The sequence below is a fragment of the Mizuhopecten yessoensis genome, unplaced genomic scaffold, assembly GCF_002113885.1.
Source record: "Mizuhopecten yessoensis strain PY_sf001 unplaced genomic scaffold, ASM211388v2 scaffold716245, whole genome shotgun sequence".
Taxonomy (NCBI): Eukaryota; Metazoa; Mollusca; class Bivalvia; order Pectinida; family Pectinidae; genus Mizuhopecten; species Mizuhopecten yessoensis.
Window position 1 is genome coordinate 160,163 of NW_018480020.1, and position 17,792 is coordinate 177,954.

Sequence of the window (17,792 nt, forward strand, 5' to 3'; positions counted from 1 at the left end):
ACCCTAGGCACTGTCACACTCTAGTGAATGTAGTATCTATATAATAGGAAATGCTTAATGACATTGTAAAATAAATACTACATTCAGGGTAACCCTAGGCACTGTCACACTCTAGTGAATGTAGTATCTATATAATAGGAAATGCTTAATGACATTGTAAAATAAATACTACATTCAGGGTGACCCTAGGCACTGTCACGCTCTAGTGAATGTAGTATCTATATAATAGGAAATGCTTAATGACATTGTTTTTTATGTGAATTTCAGTCTAAGCCAGAGATAAGCAAACAGAAGCCTGAAACGACCACCGAGGATGCCCCCAAGGCGGACATCTTGTCCGACCTGATTGTCAACGACACGACTTCCCAGCACAAACAACACTTGTTTGACCTCAACTGTCAGATCTGTACCGGCAAGATAGCGCCCCCAGCCGAGCAGGAACCGGTGACCAAAAAAGTGAAGGTTGGCCGCAGACCCACTGCAGAGGTACAGGCTCGTGAAGTACTGTAAAAGTGCAAATTTTCACATCTGGAAATGTTTGCATGACGACTCTTTAGACTTCTTACACTGTGGACATTTTCTTGTTTTTTTGTAATCGTCATAATCTGCAAATAAATAATCTGCAAATATTTATTTGCATTTGGATATTTTTGGTATAATTTACTACTCAATGCAATAAATGCAAGCATTTCCTCACCGCAAAAATGTCCACTTTAAATACTTTTACTGTAATAACTGTGTTCAGTTAACCTCATTGAAATCAGAATTATTATGCTTAATAATCATATCAATATTCAATAACTAGAGTTGGTTAAAGTAACAAAATGGGTCTCCTTGTCCCAGCTATCTGGAACAGCCCTTTCACCCCTATGTAGCTTTAGTTAACTCTACCATGCATTAATCTGGATAAGTCCATTATGGTCTATAGTGGTGAAAGGGTTAAGAATGAAGGGTTTGGTTGATGGCCTCCCTGTTTACTTTTTAAGGCATAGAAATTTAAAATAACCCCATTAATTTCCAAACTTTTGAGGTGAACCCCCAGATGTCTGAAAAGGATCCCAGCTATATGGAATACCCAGTACTAACTCTTAAATGGTTAATGACACTGCATGGGTCATTCTAGATAAAATGATTGGTTAAATTTGTTACATGGGTCATTCTAGATAAAATGTTTGTTTAAATTTGTTACATGGGTCATTCTAGATAAATGATTGGTTAAATTTGTTACATGGGTCATTCTAGATAAAACGATTGGTTAAACTTGTTGCATGGGTCATTCTAGATAAATGATTGGTTAAATTTTTTACATGGGTCATTCTAGATAAAATGATTGGTTAAATTTGTTACATGGGTCATTCTAGATATAACGATTGGTTAAATTTGTTGCGTGGGTCATTCTAGATAAATGATTGGTTAAATTTGTTACATGGGTCATTCTAGATAAAATGATTGGTTAAATTTGTTAAATGGGTCATTCTAGATAAAATGATTGGTTAAATTTGTTAAATGGGTCATTCTAGATAAAATGATTGGTTAAATTTGTTACATGGGTCATTCTAGATAGGTGATTGGTTAAATTTGTTACATGGGTCATTCTAGATAAATGATTGGTTAAATTTTTTACATGGGTCATTCTAGATAAAATGATTGGTTAAATTTGTTACATGGGTCATTCTAGATAGATGATCGGTTGAATTTGTTGCATGTGTCATTCTAGATAGATGATTGGTTAAATTTGTTACATGCGTCATTCTAGATAGATGATTGGTTAAATTTGTTACATGCGTCATTCTAGATAGATGATTGGTTAAATTTGTTGCATGTGTCATTCTAGATAGGTGATTGGTTAAATTTGTTACATGGGTCATTCTAGATAGATGATTGGTTAAATTTGTTACATGGGTCATTCTAGATAGATGATCGGTTAAATTTGTTGCATGTGTCATTCTAGATAGATGATTGGTTAAATTCTGTTAATATCTAGGAATCGGAGGAAGGAGAAGAGAAATCTGAGGCAGCATCGTCCAAGAAAACTGTGGAGGAACAGAAGAAGGCTGAGCAGGTGGTGGTAGAGGTGTTGAAGGCTATACAGAAGGCGAAGATCCAGACCGACAAAACTCCACCCATAGTAGATTCTACGGTCACTGTGGGGTAAGTGTTAAGTGATTTTAGGCAAATATTCAGACTGACAGAACTCCACCCATAGTAGATTCTACAGTTACTGGGGTAAGTGTTTCAGTGATTTCAGGCAAATATTCAGACTGACAAAACTTCACCCATAGTAGATTCTACGGTCACTGTGGGGTAAGTGTTAAGTGATTTCAGGCAAATATTCAGACTGACAGAACTCCACCCATAGTAGATTCTACTGTTACTGGGGTAAGTGTTAAGTGATTTTAGGCAAATATTCAGACTGACAAAACTCCACCCATAGTAGATTCTACGGTCACTGTGGGGTAAGTGTTTCAGTGATTTTAGGCAAATATTCAGACTGACAAAACTCCACCCGTAATAGATTCTACGGTCACTGTGGGGTAAGTGTTATTAGTGATTTCAGGCAAATATTCAGACTGACAGAACTCCACCCATAGTAGATTCTACTGTTACTGGGGTAAGTGTTAAGTGATTTTAGGAAAATATTCAGACTGACAAAACTCCACCCATAGTAGATTCTACTGTTACTGGGGTAAGTGTTAAGTGATTTTAGGAAAATATTCAGACTGAAAAAACTCCACCCATAGTAGATTCTACAGTTACTGGGGTAAGTGTTAAGTGATATTAGGAAAATATTCAGACTGACAAAACTCCACCCATACTAGATTCTACTGTTACTGGGGTAAGTGTTAAGTGATTTTAGGAAAATATTCAGACTGACAAAACTTCACCCATAGTAGATTCTACTGTTACTGGGGTAAGTGTTAAGTGATTTTAGGAAAATATTCAGACTGAAAAAACTCCACCCATAGTAGATTCTACAGTTACTGGGGTAAGTGTTAAGTGATATTAGGAAAATATTCAGACTGACAAAACTCCACCCATACTAGATTCTACTGTTACTGGGGTAAGTGTTAAGTGATTTTAGGAAAATATTCAGACTGACAAAACTTCACCCATAGTAGATTCTACTGTTACTGGGGTAAGTGTTAAGTGATTTTAGGAAAATATTCAGACTGAAAAAACTCCACCCATAGTAGATTCTACAGTTACTGGGGTAAGTGTTAAGTGATATTAGGAAAATATTCAGACTGACAAAACTCCACCCATACTAGATTCTACTGTTACTGGGGTAAGTGTTAAGTGATTTTAGGAAAATATTCAGACTGACAAAACTTCACCCATAGTAGATTCTACTGTTACTGGGGTAAGTGTTAAGTGATTTTAGGAAAATATTCAGACTGACAAAACTCCACCCATAGTAGATTCTACTGTTACTGGGGTAAGTGTTAAGTGATTTTAGGAAAATATTCAGACTGACAAAACTCCACCCATAGTAGATTCTACTGTTACTGGGGTAAGTGTTAAGTGATTTTAGGAAAATATTCAGACTGAAAAAACTCCACCCATAGTAGATTCTACAGTTACTGGGGTAAGTGTTAAGTGATATTAGGAAAATATTCAGACTGACAAAACTCCACCCATACTAGATTCTACTGTTACTGGGGTAAGTGTTAAGTGATTTTAGGAAAATATTCAGACTGACAAAACTCCACCCATAGTAGATTCTACTGTTACTGGGGTAAGTGTTAAGTGATTTTAGGAAAATATTCAGACTGACAAAACTCCACCCATACTAGATTCTACTGTTACTGGGGTAAGTGTTAAGTGATTTTAGGAAAATATTCAGACTGACAAAACTCCACCCATAATAGATTCTACTGTTACTGGGGTAAGTGTTAAGTGATTTTAGGAAAATTTTCAGACCTACAAAACTCCACCCATAATAGATTCTACGGTCACTGTGGGGTTAGTGTTTCAGTGATTTCAGGCAAATATTAAGACTGACCAAACTCGAAGAGTTACAATTTTAAGACCCTGTGTACTAGTGATCTCAAAGGAATCTAACACTAATATAAGGAGTTGAACTTGTACCTAATAGAACAAACACTTTCAAATGCTCTTAGACTTAGGCAATTGATAGTAACAAATCTTTCAGATTATCTTACCAAAGAAAGTAAAGTTCTTGAGTAAAATTCACCTGAAATGGAAGTGAGGATTTCATCTTCAAGTCCTGATTAAGAAAGAACTGTTTACTTTAGTGCATCCTGATGAACAGGGCTGATCTTCATTGAATATTTTTAGGTCACCTGACTGAGTCAAATTAAACCACAAATTGTAAATTATATGTATCTAACCCCTAGAAGGTCATATTGGCAAAAATTCCATAACCTTCTTCAGACCAAGATTTGCTTGAATCAAATACTCTTGCACTTCCAGTTGTACATTATCTGACCAAGATATGGTTGAATCAAATACTCTTGCACTTCCGGTTGTACATTATCTGACCAAGATATGGTTGAATCAAATACTCTTGCACTTCCGGTTGTACATTATCTGACCAAGATATGGTTGAATCAAATACTCTTGCACTTCCGGTTGTACATTATCTGACCAGGATTTGCTTGAATCAAATACTCTTGCACTTCCGGTTGTACATTATCTGACCAGGATTTGCTTGAATCAAATACTCTTGCACTTCCGGTTGTACATTATCTGACCAGGATTTGCTTGAATCAAATACTCTTGCACTTCCGGTTGTACATTATCTGACCAGGATTTGCTTGAATCAAATACTCTTGCACTTCCGGTTGTACATTATCTGACCAGGATTTGCTTGAATCAAATACTCTTGCACTTCCGGTTGTACATTATCTGACCAGGATTTGCTTGAATCAAATACTCTTGCACTTCCGGTTGTACATTATCTGACCAGGATTTGCTTGAATCAAATACTCTTGCACTTCCGGTTGTACATTATCTGACCAGGATTTGCTTGAATCAAATACTCTTGCACTTCCGGTTGTACATTATCTGACCAGGATTTGCTTGAATCAAATACTCTTGCACTTCCGGTTGTACATTATCTGACCAGGATTTGCTTGAATCAAATACTCTTTCACTTCCGGTTGTACATTATCTGACCAGGATTTGCTTGAATCAAATACTCTTGCACTTCCGGTTGTTCATTATCTGACCAGGATTTGCTTGAATCAAATACTCTTGCACTTCCGGTTGTTCATTATCTGACCAGGATTTGCTTGAATAAAATACTCTTTCACTTCCGGTTGTACCTTATCTGACCAGGATATGGTTGAATCAAATACCCTTGCACTTCCGGTTGTACATTATCTGACCAGGATATGCTTGAATCAAATACCCTTGCACTTCCGGTTGTACATTATCTGTATCGTGTTTCTGATGAAAGCTGTTCTAAACATGTTAACAATACATTGCTTGTGTGATTAAGGTTTTTATGATGTTGGAGATTCCATACTTATCACTGTTTTAAGTTCATCTCTTCTAACGGAGCTTTAGTGAACGCTTCCAGGTATCTGCAATCTACTTTGATGTAGTCGTATGATCTATGCACGATAAGTTGGTGCTCTCCCTTTGTTTGATCTTGTTTTAATTTGCTTGTTTCTCATATAGTTTGTACTTTATTCTGCCGTATGTAAGGCATGTGATTTAACCCTTTCATCACTTTGTAACTTTAGTAGACTCTACTATGCATTGATCTGGTAAAGTCCATTATGGTCCACAGTGGTGAAAGGGTTAACTGACTGTTCTTGTTATCGTCCAAACTACATACGTAAATAGTACATGTGTTGTGCATCCCTGTATTGCAAACAAAATTGAAGTCATAATATGCTACCTTGTCTAAATTAAATTATTAAAACTCTAGTTATTTTATTATATGAACTCTTGTTTGAAGGTCACCAGACTCGGCTCTCCAGTCGGGATTAGAGAAAAAGCCAAAGTTTACACCGTCTGGACCTCAGTTGTGGAAAGGGTTCATCTTCATGCAGGACGTCGCCAAGTTTGTCACAACGGCGTACCGGGTCTCTGGACCACATGTCAGACTGGTAGGTTTATTCATCTTCAGTACTGCTGGAAATGATCAGGACAATATCCATCCTCGATATCCAGGGGTTACCACACCTACACTCTGCATACCTGGAATATGTCATAGCAAAATTGAAGGCATGCAGAAGATTACAAAGGAGCGATGCCAGGCTTTGTCAATTGTTACTGTTACGCTACCACAAGATTCTTTTGGGGTACATCAAAAGACAAACTCGTCTTCTCGTCTAATCCACAAGGTGCTGCACATTGAGCCTTCAATTTTGCTATGAAATATTTCAGGGGTACAGAGAGCGAAAACGAGCGTAACCCCTGGATATCGAGGATGGACAATATCAGGCAGTCCCTAAACTTAAATCTTTCCTATAGTTTTGTATCTGAATTCAGTTTAATGAGAAATACAGCTTCTGGCATTCAGTTCTACTGTTTGATGCGCAAAGAATAAATTCTATTGATATCAAGTTTCAAAGCTCATGGTAACAGCACTACTAACTTATTTAGCTGGTATCATGGTCAGATCGTATAACTTATGGATGTGGTAGTGCCTGAGGGGAAGATGGGGGCATTAGTTGATCAGCCTTGGTTTTATTCACAGAAAATACTACAAGTCCAACGTGCCCTCAAATGAAGTTAATATTGGTTTCAAGTACATACATGGCATGTTAAATTTTATTTTTTATTATTTTTATTCAGGATTTGCCAGATACCATTCATGTGTGTGGGAGAATAGCACCAGAACAGGTCTGGGATTATCTTGCCAAGATGAAAAAGATTGGCACAAGGGTAAGGCCTGTTTGTATGATTTATATTCGTGTTGTCAGGGGCTAAAATTTCTCAAGTCCTAGGTCTGGGACCCAAAAAATGATACTAGCAGACCTAACCAAAAATGTTGTAAAAATCTATAGCAACTACATATCTTGTCAAACCCACATTGACTTAAACATGCTATATTTAGTGCTTAATTATAATCAAAGTGCTTTTTCTCATCTAGTACATAAAATTAAATAATGTTAATTTACATTTGTATTGTGAGCAGACCTACAGAAACTTTGTCAGGACCCAGGCTTTCTGGGCTGGAAAAGTCCTGGACCCAAGAATGACAAAAATACTTTCTAGACCCTTCAGTTATGTAATAGCTCCTAATTATAAGACACTTTCAGAAATTACCAATTGGGTAGATTAAAGGAGTGTTGAACCTATTAACCCATTCACCCCTGAAACTTCATAATGAACTATTCCAACCTTTGAGTTGGAAAGGTTCAAATGTGTCTTCAGGGGTATATGAGTTAAATACATCAAGGACTCTTTGAAAACCTTTATATACTGGGGTATTTTACATAAAGAAACCTTCTGTCACATACTGTTTAGTTATTGTGTCAGTGTTTAACCCTTTCATCACTGTAGACCACAATGGACTCACCCAGATCAATGCATGGTAGAGTTTACTTAAGTTACATAGAGGTGAAAGGGTTAATGTTGGTGTCGAATAGGAAGATGATTTTGAAGTCAGCATGATGTCATAATGAGAACATCTATAACAATTTTATTGGCCCATTATAGTCTCACAGAGGGACCCATTGCCACTATTGTTGACGTTTTCTTGTCCAAGTTGCTATGAAGTAAACAGTGGATGCCGCTGTATCTGTTTCAGGACATCTGTATATTGCGGTTCATCCCTGGGAAAGAAGAGGAGAAGACTTCCTACATCAACCTCTACTCCTACCTTAACAGTAGATCACGATGTGGGGTGGTGGGAAATTGTGCCAAGTACATCAAGGATTTCTACCTTCTCCCCCTGGCATCACATAGCAAAATACCGTCAATATTGAAGCCCTTTGATGGACCAGGTATGTAAAAGAGCCTTCTCTCTCTTGCCTCACATAGCAAAATACCCTCAATATGGAAGCCCTTTGATGGACCAGGTAATACTATGTTAAACTCATCCTGACTTCACATAACAAAATACCCTCAATATTGAAGCCCTTTGATGGACCAGGTATGTTAAACTCATCCTGACATCACAGGAAAATACCGTCAATATTGAAGCCCTTTGATGGACTAGGTATGTAAAACTACCTTCTCTCCCTGTTCTCTCGGAGGAAATTCCGTAAATATTGAAGCCTTTTGATGAACCATGCTTTCAGAACTACCTTTTCTCCCTGTTCTGTCATACTGTATAACATGAAATGTTCACTCAAATGTTCATGCTTTTTCACGGTTGCTTTTGAATCAAGAAAATAAACATAACAAGTTTTGTGCTATTTATAGTTGGGTTTTTTTTGGGGGGGGGGGGGGGGGGGGGATATTCATGAAGCTTTGTACCACAAAATCATCTTGAAACCACAAAAGAAAATATGTACAAACATTCTATGCTTTACAGTAGGACATTCCTTAAGTAATGAAACCTTTTGATAGAATTCATCTTCTACCCTAAGATCTCATAGGAAACATAGGAACAATACTAAACCCCTTCAGTAGACCATAAAAGTAGGTTTAATTTATCCCCCTTGTTGCTCTTTGGAAATCACTTGCTACTGAAGCGATCAAATAGTCCAGGGAAGTTGGCCTTTCTCATACTCCTTCTCCCTCGTAGGAAATTACCACAATACTGATTTCTTTCAATAGACCATGTAAGTGGCACTACCTTTTGCCCTGGGGTATTATCAAAATCTCTGGTTCTCAACTGATTATCTGAAGTTCTTCTGAGCAGACCCAAAAAGAGGAAATACCTTCTTTTCCTGTGCTCACAATAAAATCTCTGAAGTACTCCTTCAACCATTTGAAGGACCCAATAAGTGTTATTTTTTGAAAAAAATTCCTTACTTTAAACACAACAATTGTCCTTTATGAGAGCATTGTTATATGGTACCAGTAACTTATGACATAAGAGTTTTTAACTAGATATAGATTTGAAGGAATAACTTCTAGAGTTTTGATCACTGCAGGTTTAGAAGACAATCGACCTCACATGTTGCTGGCAGTAATTGTAAAACAGAAGATTAAACGACACGGCAGCGACTCGTCCAAACAGCCGTACGATCCATCAGACCCAAAGAAATCCAGGTCGTCGCATGATAAAGAATCGCGGCGACACAGTCTGCAGTCGTCCAGCTCGGAGTCATTTACATCTCCTCATTCTTACTCTCCTAGTACTAAATTGAAGGGGAGGAAAGCGTCCCCTAGGTATGTCTGTAAACTGCAAAATAAGCCTTGATTCCATTGATTGAAAAAACTTGATAATAAACAAAAAAAATCTTGCAAGGATATAGAAATTCAAATGATATCTAAAGATGAATTAAATAAACACCATTATTTACACATTTATGTCAAAAGGACAAAAACAAGTTTCACATTTATCCATTTATTGCAAGTAGCAGTCAAAGTCAGGAAGACACTCCCAACTTTAAGCATTGCCTATTTTCCTCATTTTTAGGATGTTGGCAATTCCGAAAATACTACAAAAAAAGTTTTGTAAAGCAAGTTCTTTATATATGTGTCCACAAAGTCATTTCCAACCAATGAAAGCTGTGATCTGTGGTTTTAGGTTGACGCCTACAAGTTCCCAGCGTGGTAAGGGCACGCCCCTTTCTGCTACACCCTCTACAACGCCCTCCTCTAGCATCACCCCTGGTAGTGCTAGCGCCACCCCAGGCACCAGCGACAGCAAGGACCCAATCGTCAAGTTCTATGGCTCTGGGGAACTCCTGCCTATGGAGAAAACTCCTGAGGGTAAGATATATTGATAATAACATAAATAGAAAAACATCTCATTTTATTTTCAATGTTTAACAATGTCGTCTGCTTTTATACATACTTATAGGGACTAATTTTTACATGAATGCACACATTGCTCAAAATCCAAGCTGTAGTTTATAAAGAGTGTGTTTGGTTTGTTACAGATGAAACTCCTTACTCACCTGGAGGTGGCGATGATGGAGATAATGATGACCCATACGACCCTGAAAATGTCAGCTTCGACAATGCAGAGGAAAGTAAACCAGCCACCCCCGCCTCTAAATCCAGCAACAGTGTTGCTCATATGATCGAAAAGATTGCCCATAGTGACAACCCTGCAGAAATGACAGCCATCATGGTTGCAACACTTGCCACGGCAACGTCACTTCGCGACAAACAAATGTTGTTGCTGGAACTTACACAAAAGGTGAAGGAACAAAAGGATCTGCTGGAGGCCAAACGAAAGCGAAAAGAAGCAGTCGCTGCGGCTCCAAGTGCCACACCCGCCATGGCATTGTCAACTCTGACCTCCGCCATCAGCGCCATAACAACCGTATCCAGGCAACTATCATCAGATGGACACAAAAAGTCCACAACGGCAGCTCCACCATCAGCTTCTAAAGCGCAGGCGACTAGCAGCAAGCCTACTGTTGATGCACAGAAGACAAGTTCTATTCCTCAAGTTAATGTCAGTACAATCAACTCCACTGAAGGCAGCAAAGAGCTCACATCAACTACTGTGACACAACAGGCAGGGGAAATTGGCGACAAAACAGAAAAAAAATCTTCAACAGAGCCAGAAGAAGGTGACAAGGAACCAAAGCCGGTGCCAGAAGCCCTGCAGTCACTGTTTTCCAGTATTCCAGGCAATTATAGCCATGTAACAAACCTGAAGCAGGATGAAACCAATCAGCAAGTGAACACATCGCCAACTAAAGAAGCCACCAAGGGTAGCAGTGCAGCTGTTGTGAAACCAGCAACAGAAGGAAACTCGGCTCCAAAAGAGCAGGACCCTGCCCCAAGCATCATCACCACTCGTGTCAAAGGTGGAGGGGAGAAGAAAAAGAGAGTCGGATTTGATGTGTCTCTTCTCAAGTTTGATTACGGAGATTCGGACAGCGACGGAGAGGAGAGCGGAAGTAAGGTGGAACCCAAAACAAATCCAGTCTACGAAGATACTTCACAGCCTGACTTCATCCCAGGACTCGATTTAGATGAAGACTCCTTGCCTGCTAAGGACATTCTTCCGCTTCCCCGTCATTCCATCCTGATGCCAATGCCCCCGTCTGAACCCCCTGAAGCACCACCAGATATGCCTCCAGACATGCCACCACCCCTTCCGCTAGAGCCCCCACCCCCACCACCAGACCATGATCCAGATGATGAGAAGGAGGAAAATGAAGACAAGAAAGGCAAAGGAAAAGGAGGCAACCAGAAACCCAAGCCTCCACCGGAGATTATGCTACAGGCCACAGACCCTGTTGGTATGGTTATTCTCCAGGCTTCCTTTAAGAAAATACAACAGGCACTGACAGTTCCCGCCCCACCTCTGCCTCCTCTCCCAGGTATAGGAATGCCCTCCCAAGGACCACCACTTATCCACGCCCAGATGCCACCCATGACAATGGCTGGTCCATTTTCTGCTACAGAAATGCGTTTGCCCCCACCTGGACCTGGCATGCCTCCACACAGACCCAACATGCCACCACCTGGACCTGGTATGCCCCGGTCTAGATCCGGCATGCCACTACCAGGACCAGGTATGCATCCACCTGGACCTGGCATGCCTCCCCCAGGACCTGGTATGCACCCTCCTAGACCTAACACAGGAAGGCATGCAAACATAGGGGGGCCACCAAGGCATCAAGACCGACGACCAAACAGAGGTGGTCCTCGCTTACATGGGGGACCAAGAGGATCATCACGAAGGCCACAGAGGGGTCACAGGTCAAAACATGGGATCCCTAGTCTGTTTGATCTGGATGCAGCTCCCACGCATGACTACAGTCGCAGGGCTGGGCCTTGGAGAGATGGAGAGGACTCTTACGAAGACTCTCCAGAATGGTCACTGGATCAGGACCTGCGTCAGGCGCAGGATCAGGATATGAGAAGAATGCAGGATCAAGATGAACGTGTTCGGCCAACATCCTGGACGGAGTACGACATGTCAAGTCCACCAATGATGGAAGACGTGGACCACAGATGGCCAGACCAACATAAACGCCAACCCAGGGTGCCTCTTGCCCTGCAAGAACAATCTCACTTGCCTCCTCTGCCTACGTCATCAGACATTCTCGAGGATAGTGATATGAGGAAGTTTGTACATCCTCACAATGTGGAGGATAGGGACTACAGGGTGAAGAGTGATATGTCCTCCTCACCGGCCACAACTGAGGACCAGGACATGAGGCTTCAGCCTCCAAACTTAAAATACTCCAAGGGACAATCAGACTCGGCCCCACGGGACACAGACTTAAATGAACCAAAACAAAAGAAAGCCAGATTAAAAGAGGACAGTACTGATTCCCCCAGTCAGAGTTCCTCACAATCACCTGTTGCCCCCATGTCCCCAATTGTGCCCTCTCAGCCCCTAACATCCTCCTCCCAAAGTCCTAGTCATGCACCGCCATCTAGTGACAGACTTAAGGGACCAAAGACTTTGTCAACATTTGGCTCCAAGCCTATGCTTGACCAACAGAGACCAGGGATGCCCATTAGGCCACCAATGGAGATGGGCTCTCCCCTAGGGCCCAGTCCTATGGGGGGTCCACACCCACCCAAAGAGATGGGCAGACCAAGGCATCCGCCACCTCGTCCTCAACGGAATCAACCAGCACCACCTGGTGTTGATGACTGGGACTAAGTCATGTCATAGTTCTTTTCTTTTTTTAACCATTCAGTATGTCTCTTGTCTCGTGTCACAAATATCGTTGTATCTAGTCAATCCTATTGATATTACATCAACATGTCGATCGGTACTTACAAATGTTAAAGCGCTTATCCTGCTTCTCAGTGTTCAAAAATGTGGCCAGAAAACTTTGTTCATGCTTCTTTTGATGAATTCAACATGAAACTTCAACTTATCACAAATGTCATGCCCAGATTTTTTTGTGTATTATATGGATTGGGACATTGTTTCATGCTAGAACAACAAGGCACCTGTTAACCTGGTGCTTCAAGAAAGACAACACCTGTAATTTTGATTGGATGACTAGCTGCAGGTGTTTGTTGAAGTGATGGTGCTTTGTCCTTACCATCTTCGGCCCCATGTGAAAATCAAATTTCAATAAGCAGACGTGTGATTTTCACCTGGGACTGATCACAGGGGCACGTTACAAATGTCTGAAATACACACATATGCTATACTGATATGGGTCACAACACACATAAACATACACAAGGGAAGAAGCTTCGTCAGAGCACTACCGGTACCGCCAAATTTCAAATGAAGATTTTCAACACTTACTTTTGTTATTTTTTTCAGCGATCTGCGGCGATAGCTTCGGTTTGAATTGTAATTAAATAATCCATCATGATCAATTGTGTAATCATTCGTCTAATACATCCAATCAAGCACTTTTTCGGGGAATTTGCAGTTTTACCGCCATGATTAACTTGAACCTGACCCGGAAATGACGAGGGCTTTTCGACATGTCTTTATACCATACTGCCAAATACTACGGAAAGTCCCAAGGCCATCCGAGTAGAGTCTAGTCCCGCAGCAAATAATTTTTGGCGCAATGTTTAAAACATCATGTCTGGCATCGTGTCCTGGTATGTATTTCACATTTACATAGTCCAATATTTTTGATACGGTAACTTTTAAACGTAAAATGCAAAATACGTACCAGGAAACGATGCGAGACATGATGTTTTATACATTGCGCCAAAAATTATTTGCTGCGTGACTAGACTCTACTCGGGGGGCCTTGGGACTTTCCTTAGTATTTGGCAGTATGGTATAAAGACATGTCGAAAAGCCCTCGTCATTTCCGGGTCAGGTTCAAGTTAATCATGGCGGTAAAACTGCAAATTCCCCGAAAAAGTGCTTGATTGGATGTATTAGACGAATGATTACACAATTGATCATGATGGATTATTTAATTACAATTCAAACCGAAGCTATCGCCGCAGATCGCTGAAAAAAATAACAAAAGTAAGTGTTGAAAATCTTCATTTGAAATTTGGCGGTACCGGTAGTGCTCTGACGAAGCTTCTTCCCTTGTGTATGTTTATGTGTGTTGTGACCCATATCAGTATAGCATATGTGTGTATTTCAGACATTTGTAACGTGCCCCTGTGGACTGATGATGGTTCTTGTAGGCAATATCACTAACGCTAGAGGCAATCTTATCTCTCAACAACATGGCTGTTGTCCGAGCTGTTCGTAATCTTGTGTCCGTTTTTTGTCGTGTATGGTACCAAAGCATTATTATCTCCGTCTGTTGAGGGCCCTGTGATCCCTTACATTGGTGTTTTGTTATGAAATGTAAAGCTGTTGACTCCGACTCAGCACTATCACATCCGTCAACAAAACTATGGAAGAACATAGTGCCATAAGCAATGCAATGACAGCTGAAAGAGATTCTCAGGTGTTGAAAGTGTTCACTGGAGTGTTCTACTGATTAGGATGGGAAAACATAATTTAAGTAGAAAAATAAAAACAGTAATTGGTTTTTAAAAAAAAGTCTAGTCAGACCACCATGCCCTATAATGTTGACTTCCAATTACACTACTGGCATCCTCGATACTCCTGGGGTTATGCTTACTAACACTCTACGCTCCATGAATAGGTCATTGCAAAATTGAAGGTTCAGTGTGTGCCATCTAGTTAACTATATATAATGAGACAAGAAGACTAGTTTGATCCTTTGAATTGATGTATATCAAAAGAATGTACGTGTGACAGTAACATTGACAGGCTTCGAAGTCGGATGTTGCTCTTCTGTAATCTTTTAAGGACAGGTATTGGTGAAATGTTTTGGTAATTTTATTGACCCGAGACCAATCAAATAGCTAGCCATATGCCTTAAACTCATTCCCCTCTGAAGACACATTTGAACTCCTCCAATTCAAAGGTTGGAATAGTTCATGGAGGCATGGTAGTCTAGTGGTAGGACGCCAGGCTCATGACCGAAGGGTTGCGTGTTCGAGTCGCCGCACGGCACTGTGTTGTATCTTTGAGCAAGATACTTAACTCTGCTTGTTCCAGTCTACTCAGCTGTAAATGAGTACGTGGTTGTTGAATGCTAACTGTTAGTGCCGAAATGGCAGCTCCGGCTGTATGCTTACAAGGGAGTTGAGAAAGCTATTGGCTGGTTGCAAAGGCCCTATAACCACCGATAATAATTTGTGAACCGCATTGAGATGACCTACGAACTGGGTCGGATAAAGCGGTATATAAGAACCTCAAATTATTATTATCATTATTATGATGAAATTTCAGGGGTGAATGAGTTAATCTTGCTATAACGTATTCCAGAGGGGCGGAGAGCACAAGTGAGCATAACCCATTGAGTATTGAGGATGTCCTATTGATAACGGACCGATCAATATTAATACAGGTAACTGGTGAAATGATTTTGATGTCCCAGGGTATGTATATACAGTACACCTAACTGTGTTATCACCCAACTACATCACTCCACATAAAGGTCTATGTGACAGGTCATTTGGGTCTGTCTTCACTACACACATGTATCATTTTGTGGTTGAAACGTTTTTCATATTGTTTAAAGCCCATCAACAATTTTTTTCAAATCATTTTGGGCAAATTGCAAGCACACGGAATGCATGAGAGAGATTGAATTGAAACTTATTAGTTTTATTTCACAAGAGAGAGAAAAAAAATCACAAAATATTTTATATTCATATTAAAAATAGTCTTTTGTATGCATGATTATAGGAAACAGTCGTAGGAAATTGATCAGTTTTTCACACAAGTTTCAATGTGAAAGAGTAACAAAATTATTGCTGAAAGATTTGGTACATTGTTTGTCTTGTATAAGCATAGAGAGTTGGGCCCCTTTCGTGTATACATTTCAACCAGTTGAAACGGTTGAACCTGTAAAGAAAACGACAGGCACAGATCTGAACCGAGGCTGCTTGCGGAATATTTGGCACGCTGACTATTGCTAGTTTGCGTTATTTCTTTTAAAACAATGTCAAGCCACATGCAGTTTTTAAGATACGTTATGTAATTTAGTGGACGTGTTAAAAAAGGGTCTAATATACCTGATACTTTGTTATTTATTCTCCAAAACTGCATTTTTAGCTCTGCTTATAGAACGGTCCAAGTGTGTTCGACTATCGTGGAATATTTCTGTGCCATTAATTGGATTATTACTGAAATACTTCAGAATGGGTGATACTTTACCTTTATACACAAAATGTTGAAGTTTCATTATTATTTAACAGGCAGAAGAAAACATTTTTCAATGTACATGGGTTTTCATTTTCGTTTGACTAGAAATTTTTAGGACCTTTTCCATAAAATTTATTCAACATTAATTTCCAAATTATGACTATGGTCAGTTTTGGAAGTTTTGAGTTTTAAAAAAATCAAAAAAAATCTATGGCAATAAAACTTATACAGTTTCTTTAACTTGATTGTTTTTTGAAAAAAGGGTCCCTGGTGTTAATAAGAAGAAACTACTTACTTTGTTAAGATATTAATCTGGTGCTGTATGTAATACTGGCTCAGTTAATGTTCATGACATTATATACATGTGTATGTACGAATTGTAACTAATTCCTCTGAAAATACCAACTGTACAGTATTAATGCCAAATTTGTTATTTTGTGGTCTTAACTGTGCCATTGTAGATATAGAAGACTTGAGATTTTAAATGCATTTCAGAAGTCCTGTGACTAGGTCATGCACTGCCCTGATAGTGTACCGGTGTATATATATTCTCTGATAGGAACGTCAGTGTGATACATGATTTCTTATGCTTGTTTTATATGGTAGCACACTATGGCATGAATATCATGTTTTTTAAAATGCAATTTCAATAGAAATAATGAAAAATATATCTCAAACTGTTAAAGGTTACATCATGCAATCTTTGAAACCAAGGGGTTCTACTCTCTAAACACATATATCTTCTCGAGGTCCTTAACTTATTCACCCCTGAAATTTCATAATGAACTGTTCTAACCTTTGAATTGGAAGAGTTCAAATGTGTCTTCAAGGTTGAATGAGTTAATCTCCCAATTCTCTACAGATGTCAAGACAAAATTCAACGACACATGGTAAGCTATTTGATTAATTTCAATTATTTTCAATGAAAAAAATCTGACAAACCACAAGGCTGATACCAGTGTCGTTTAAAGATTATAGATTACAACCTCAAAGCAGGTCAATTCTGCAACTGCATGTCGCATGAAAGGTGTTAGGAAAGCAGAACCTTTGGATTTTGTTATTGCTGAATTGGCACTATTTTGATAGTGCAAATGCTATTCTATCATGTCGATGTCTCCTGTTACGGGTAAATGGGGTAAAAATGAGAACATTTCCAGTTTTAAGGTACTTACAGGTAAAAAGTACAATTGCACCAACAAAATTCACTATGATTTAGAGTTACTTCCCTTGTCATTCATCTCTCATTTTGATGTTTTGTATGATTATAGCAATATCAGAAAGTATAGTGTCTTTAGGCAATAGGTCTTTAGTTTGACTCCTGTAGTATATGTTCATTCTAGATTAAAAAGAATCAAATTCTCCAGTAGCTATAATTCTGTCAAATGTATCGGAGACCTGATTTCTGTAAAGCACGACACATATTCAAAATAGTGATAATGTCACTCGAGTTTTACTCTTCACCTTAGTAACAAATTTTAAGTATTATTCCTAGAAACTTTCACGGAAACCCAACAATATCCACTGTAGAATTTGTGGCAAGTCATGAAAAGGAACTGCATTTGATTTTCTTAGAGCAGGGGAAATTGTATACATCCTTACTGTGTCGACAGGTGCT

The 17,792-nt window shown here is 39.4% G+C and overlaps 1 protein-coding gene across 1 annotated transcript in view; it reads left to right on the forward strand.

Annotated features, from left to right (window-relative positions):
* Positions 1-13,132, forward strand: part of LOC110442298 (PHD finger protein 3-like) — a 46,730-nt gene extending 33,598 nt beyond the window's left edge. Inside the window, exons 19-26 of the mRNA XM_021485827.1 lie at positions 268-486; positions 1,985-2,151; positions 5,930-6,080; positions 6,772-6,861; positions 7,730-7,925; positions 9,024-9,261; positions 9,623-9,807; positions 9,978-13,132. Coding sequence (XP_021341502.1) covers positions 268-486; positions 1,985-2,151; positions 5,930-6,080; positions 6,772-6,861; positions 7,730-7,925; positions 9,024-9,261; positions 9,623-9,807; positions 9,978-12,676 — 3,945 coding nt within the window. The 3' untranslated portion in view covers positions 12,677-13,132. The remainder of the gene's footprint in view (positions 1-267; positions 487-1,984; positions 2,152-5,929; positions 6,081-6,771; positions 6,862-7,729; positions 7,926-9,023; positions 9,262-9,622; positions 9,808-9,977) is intronic.
* Positions 13,133-17,792: the final 4,660 nt, after the last annotated feature.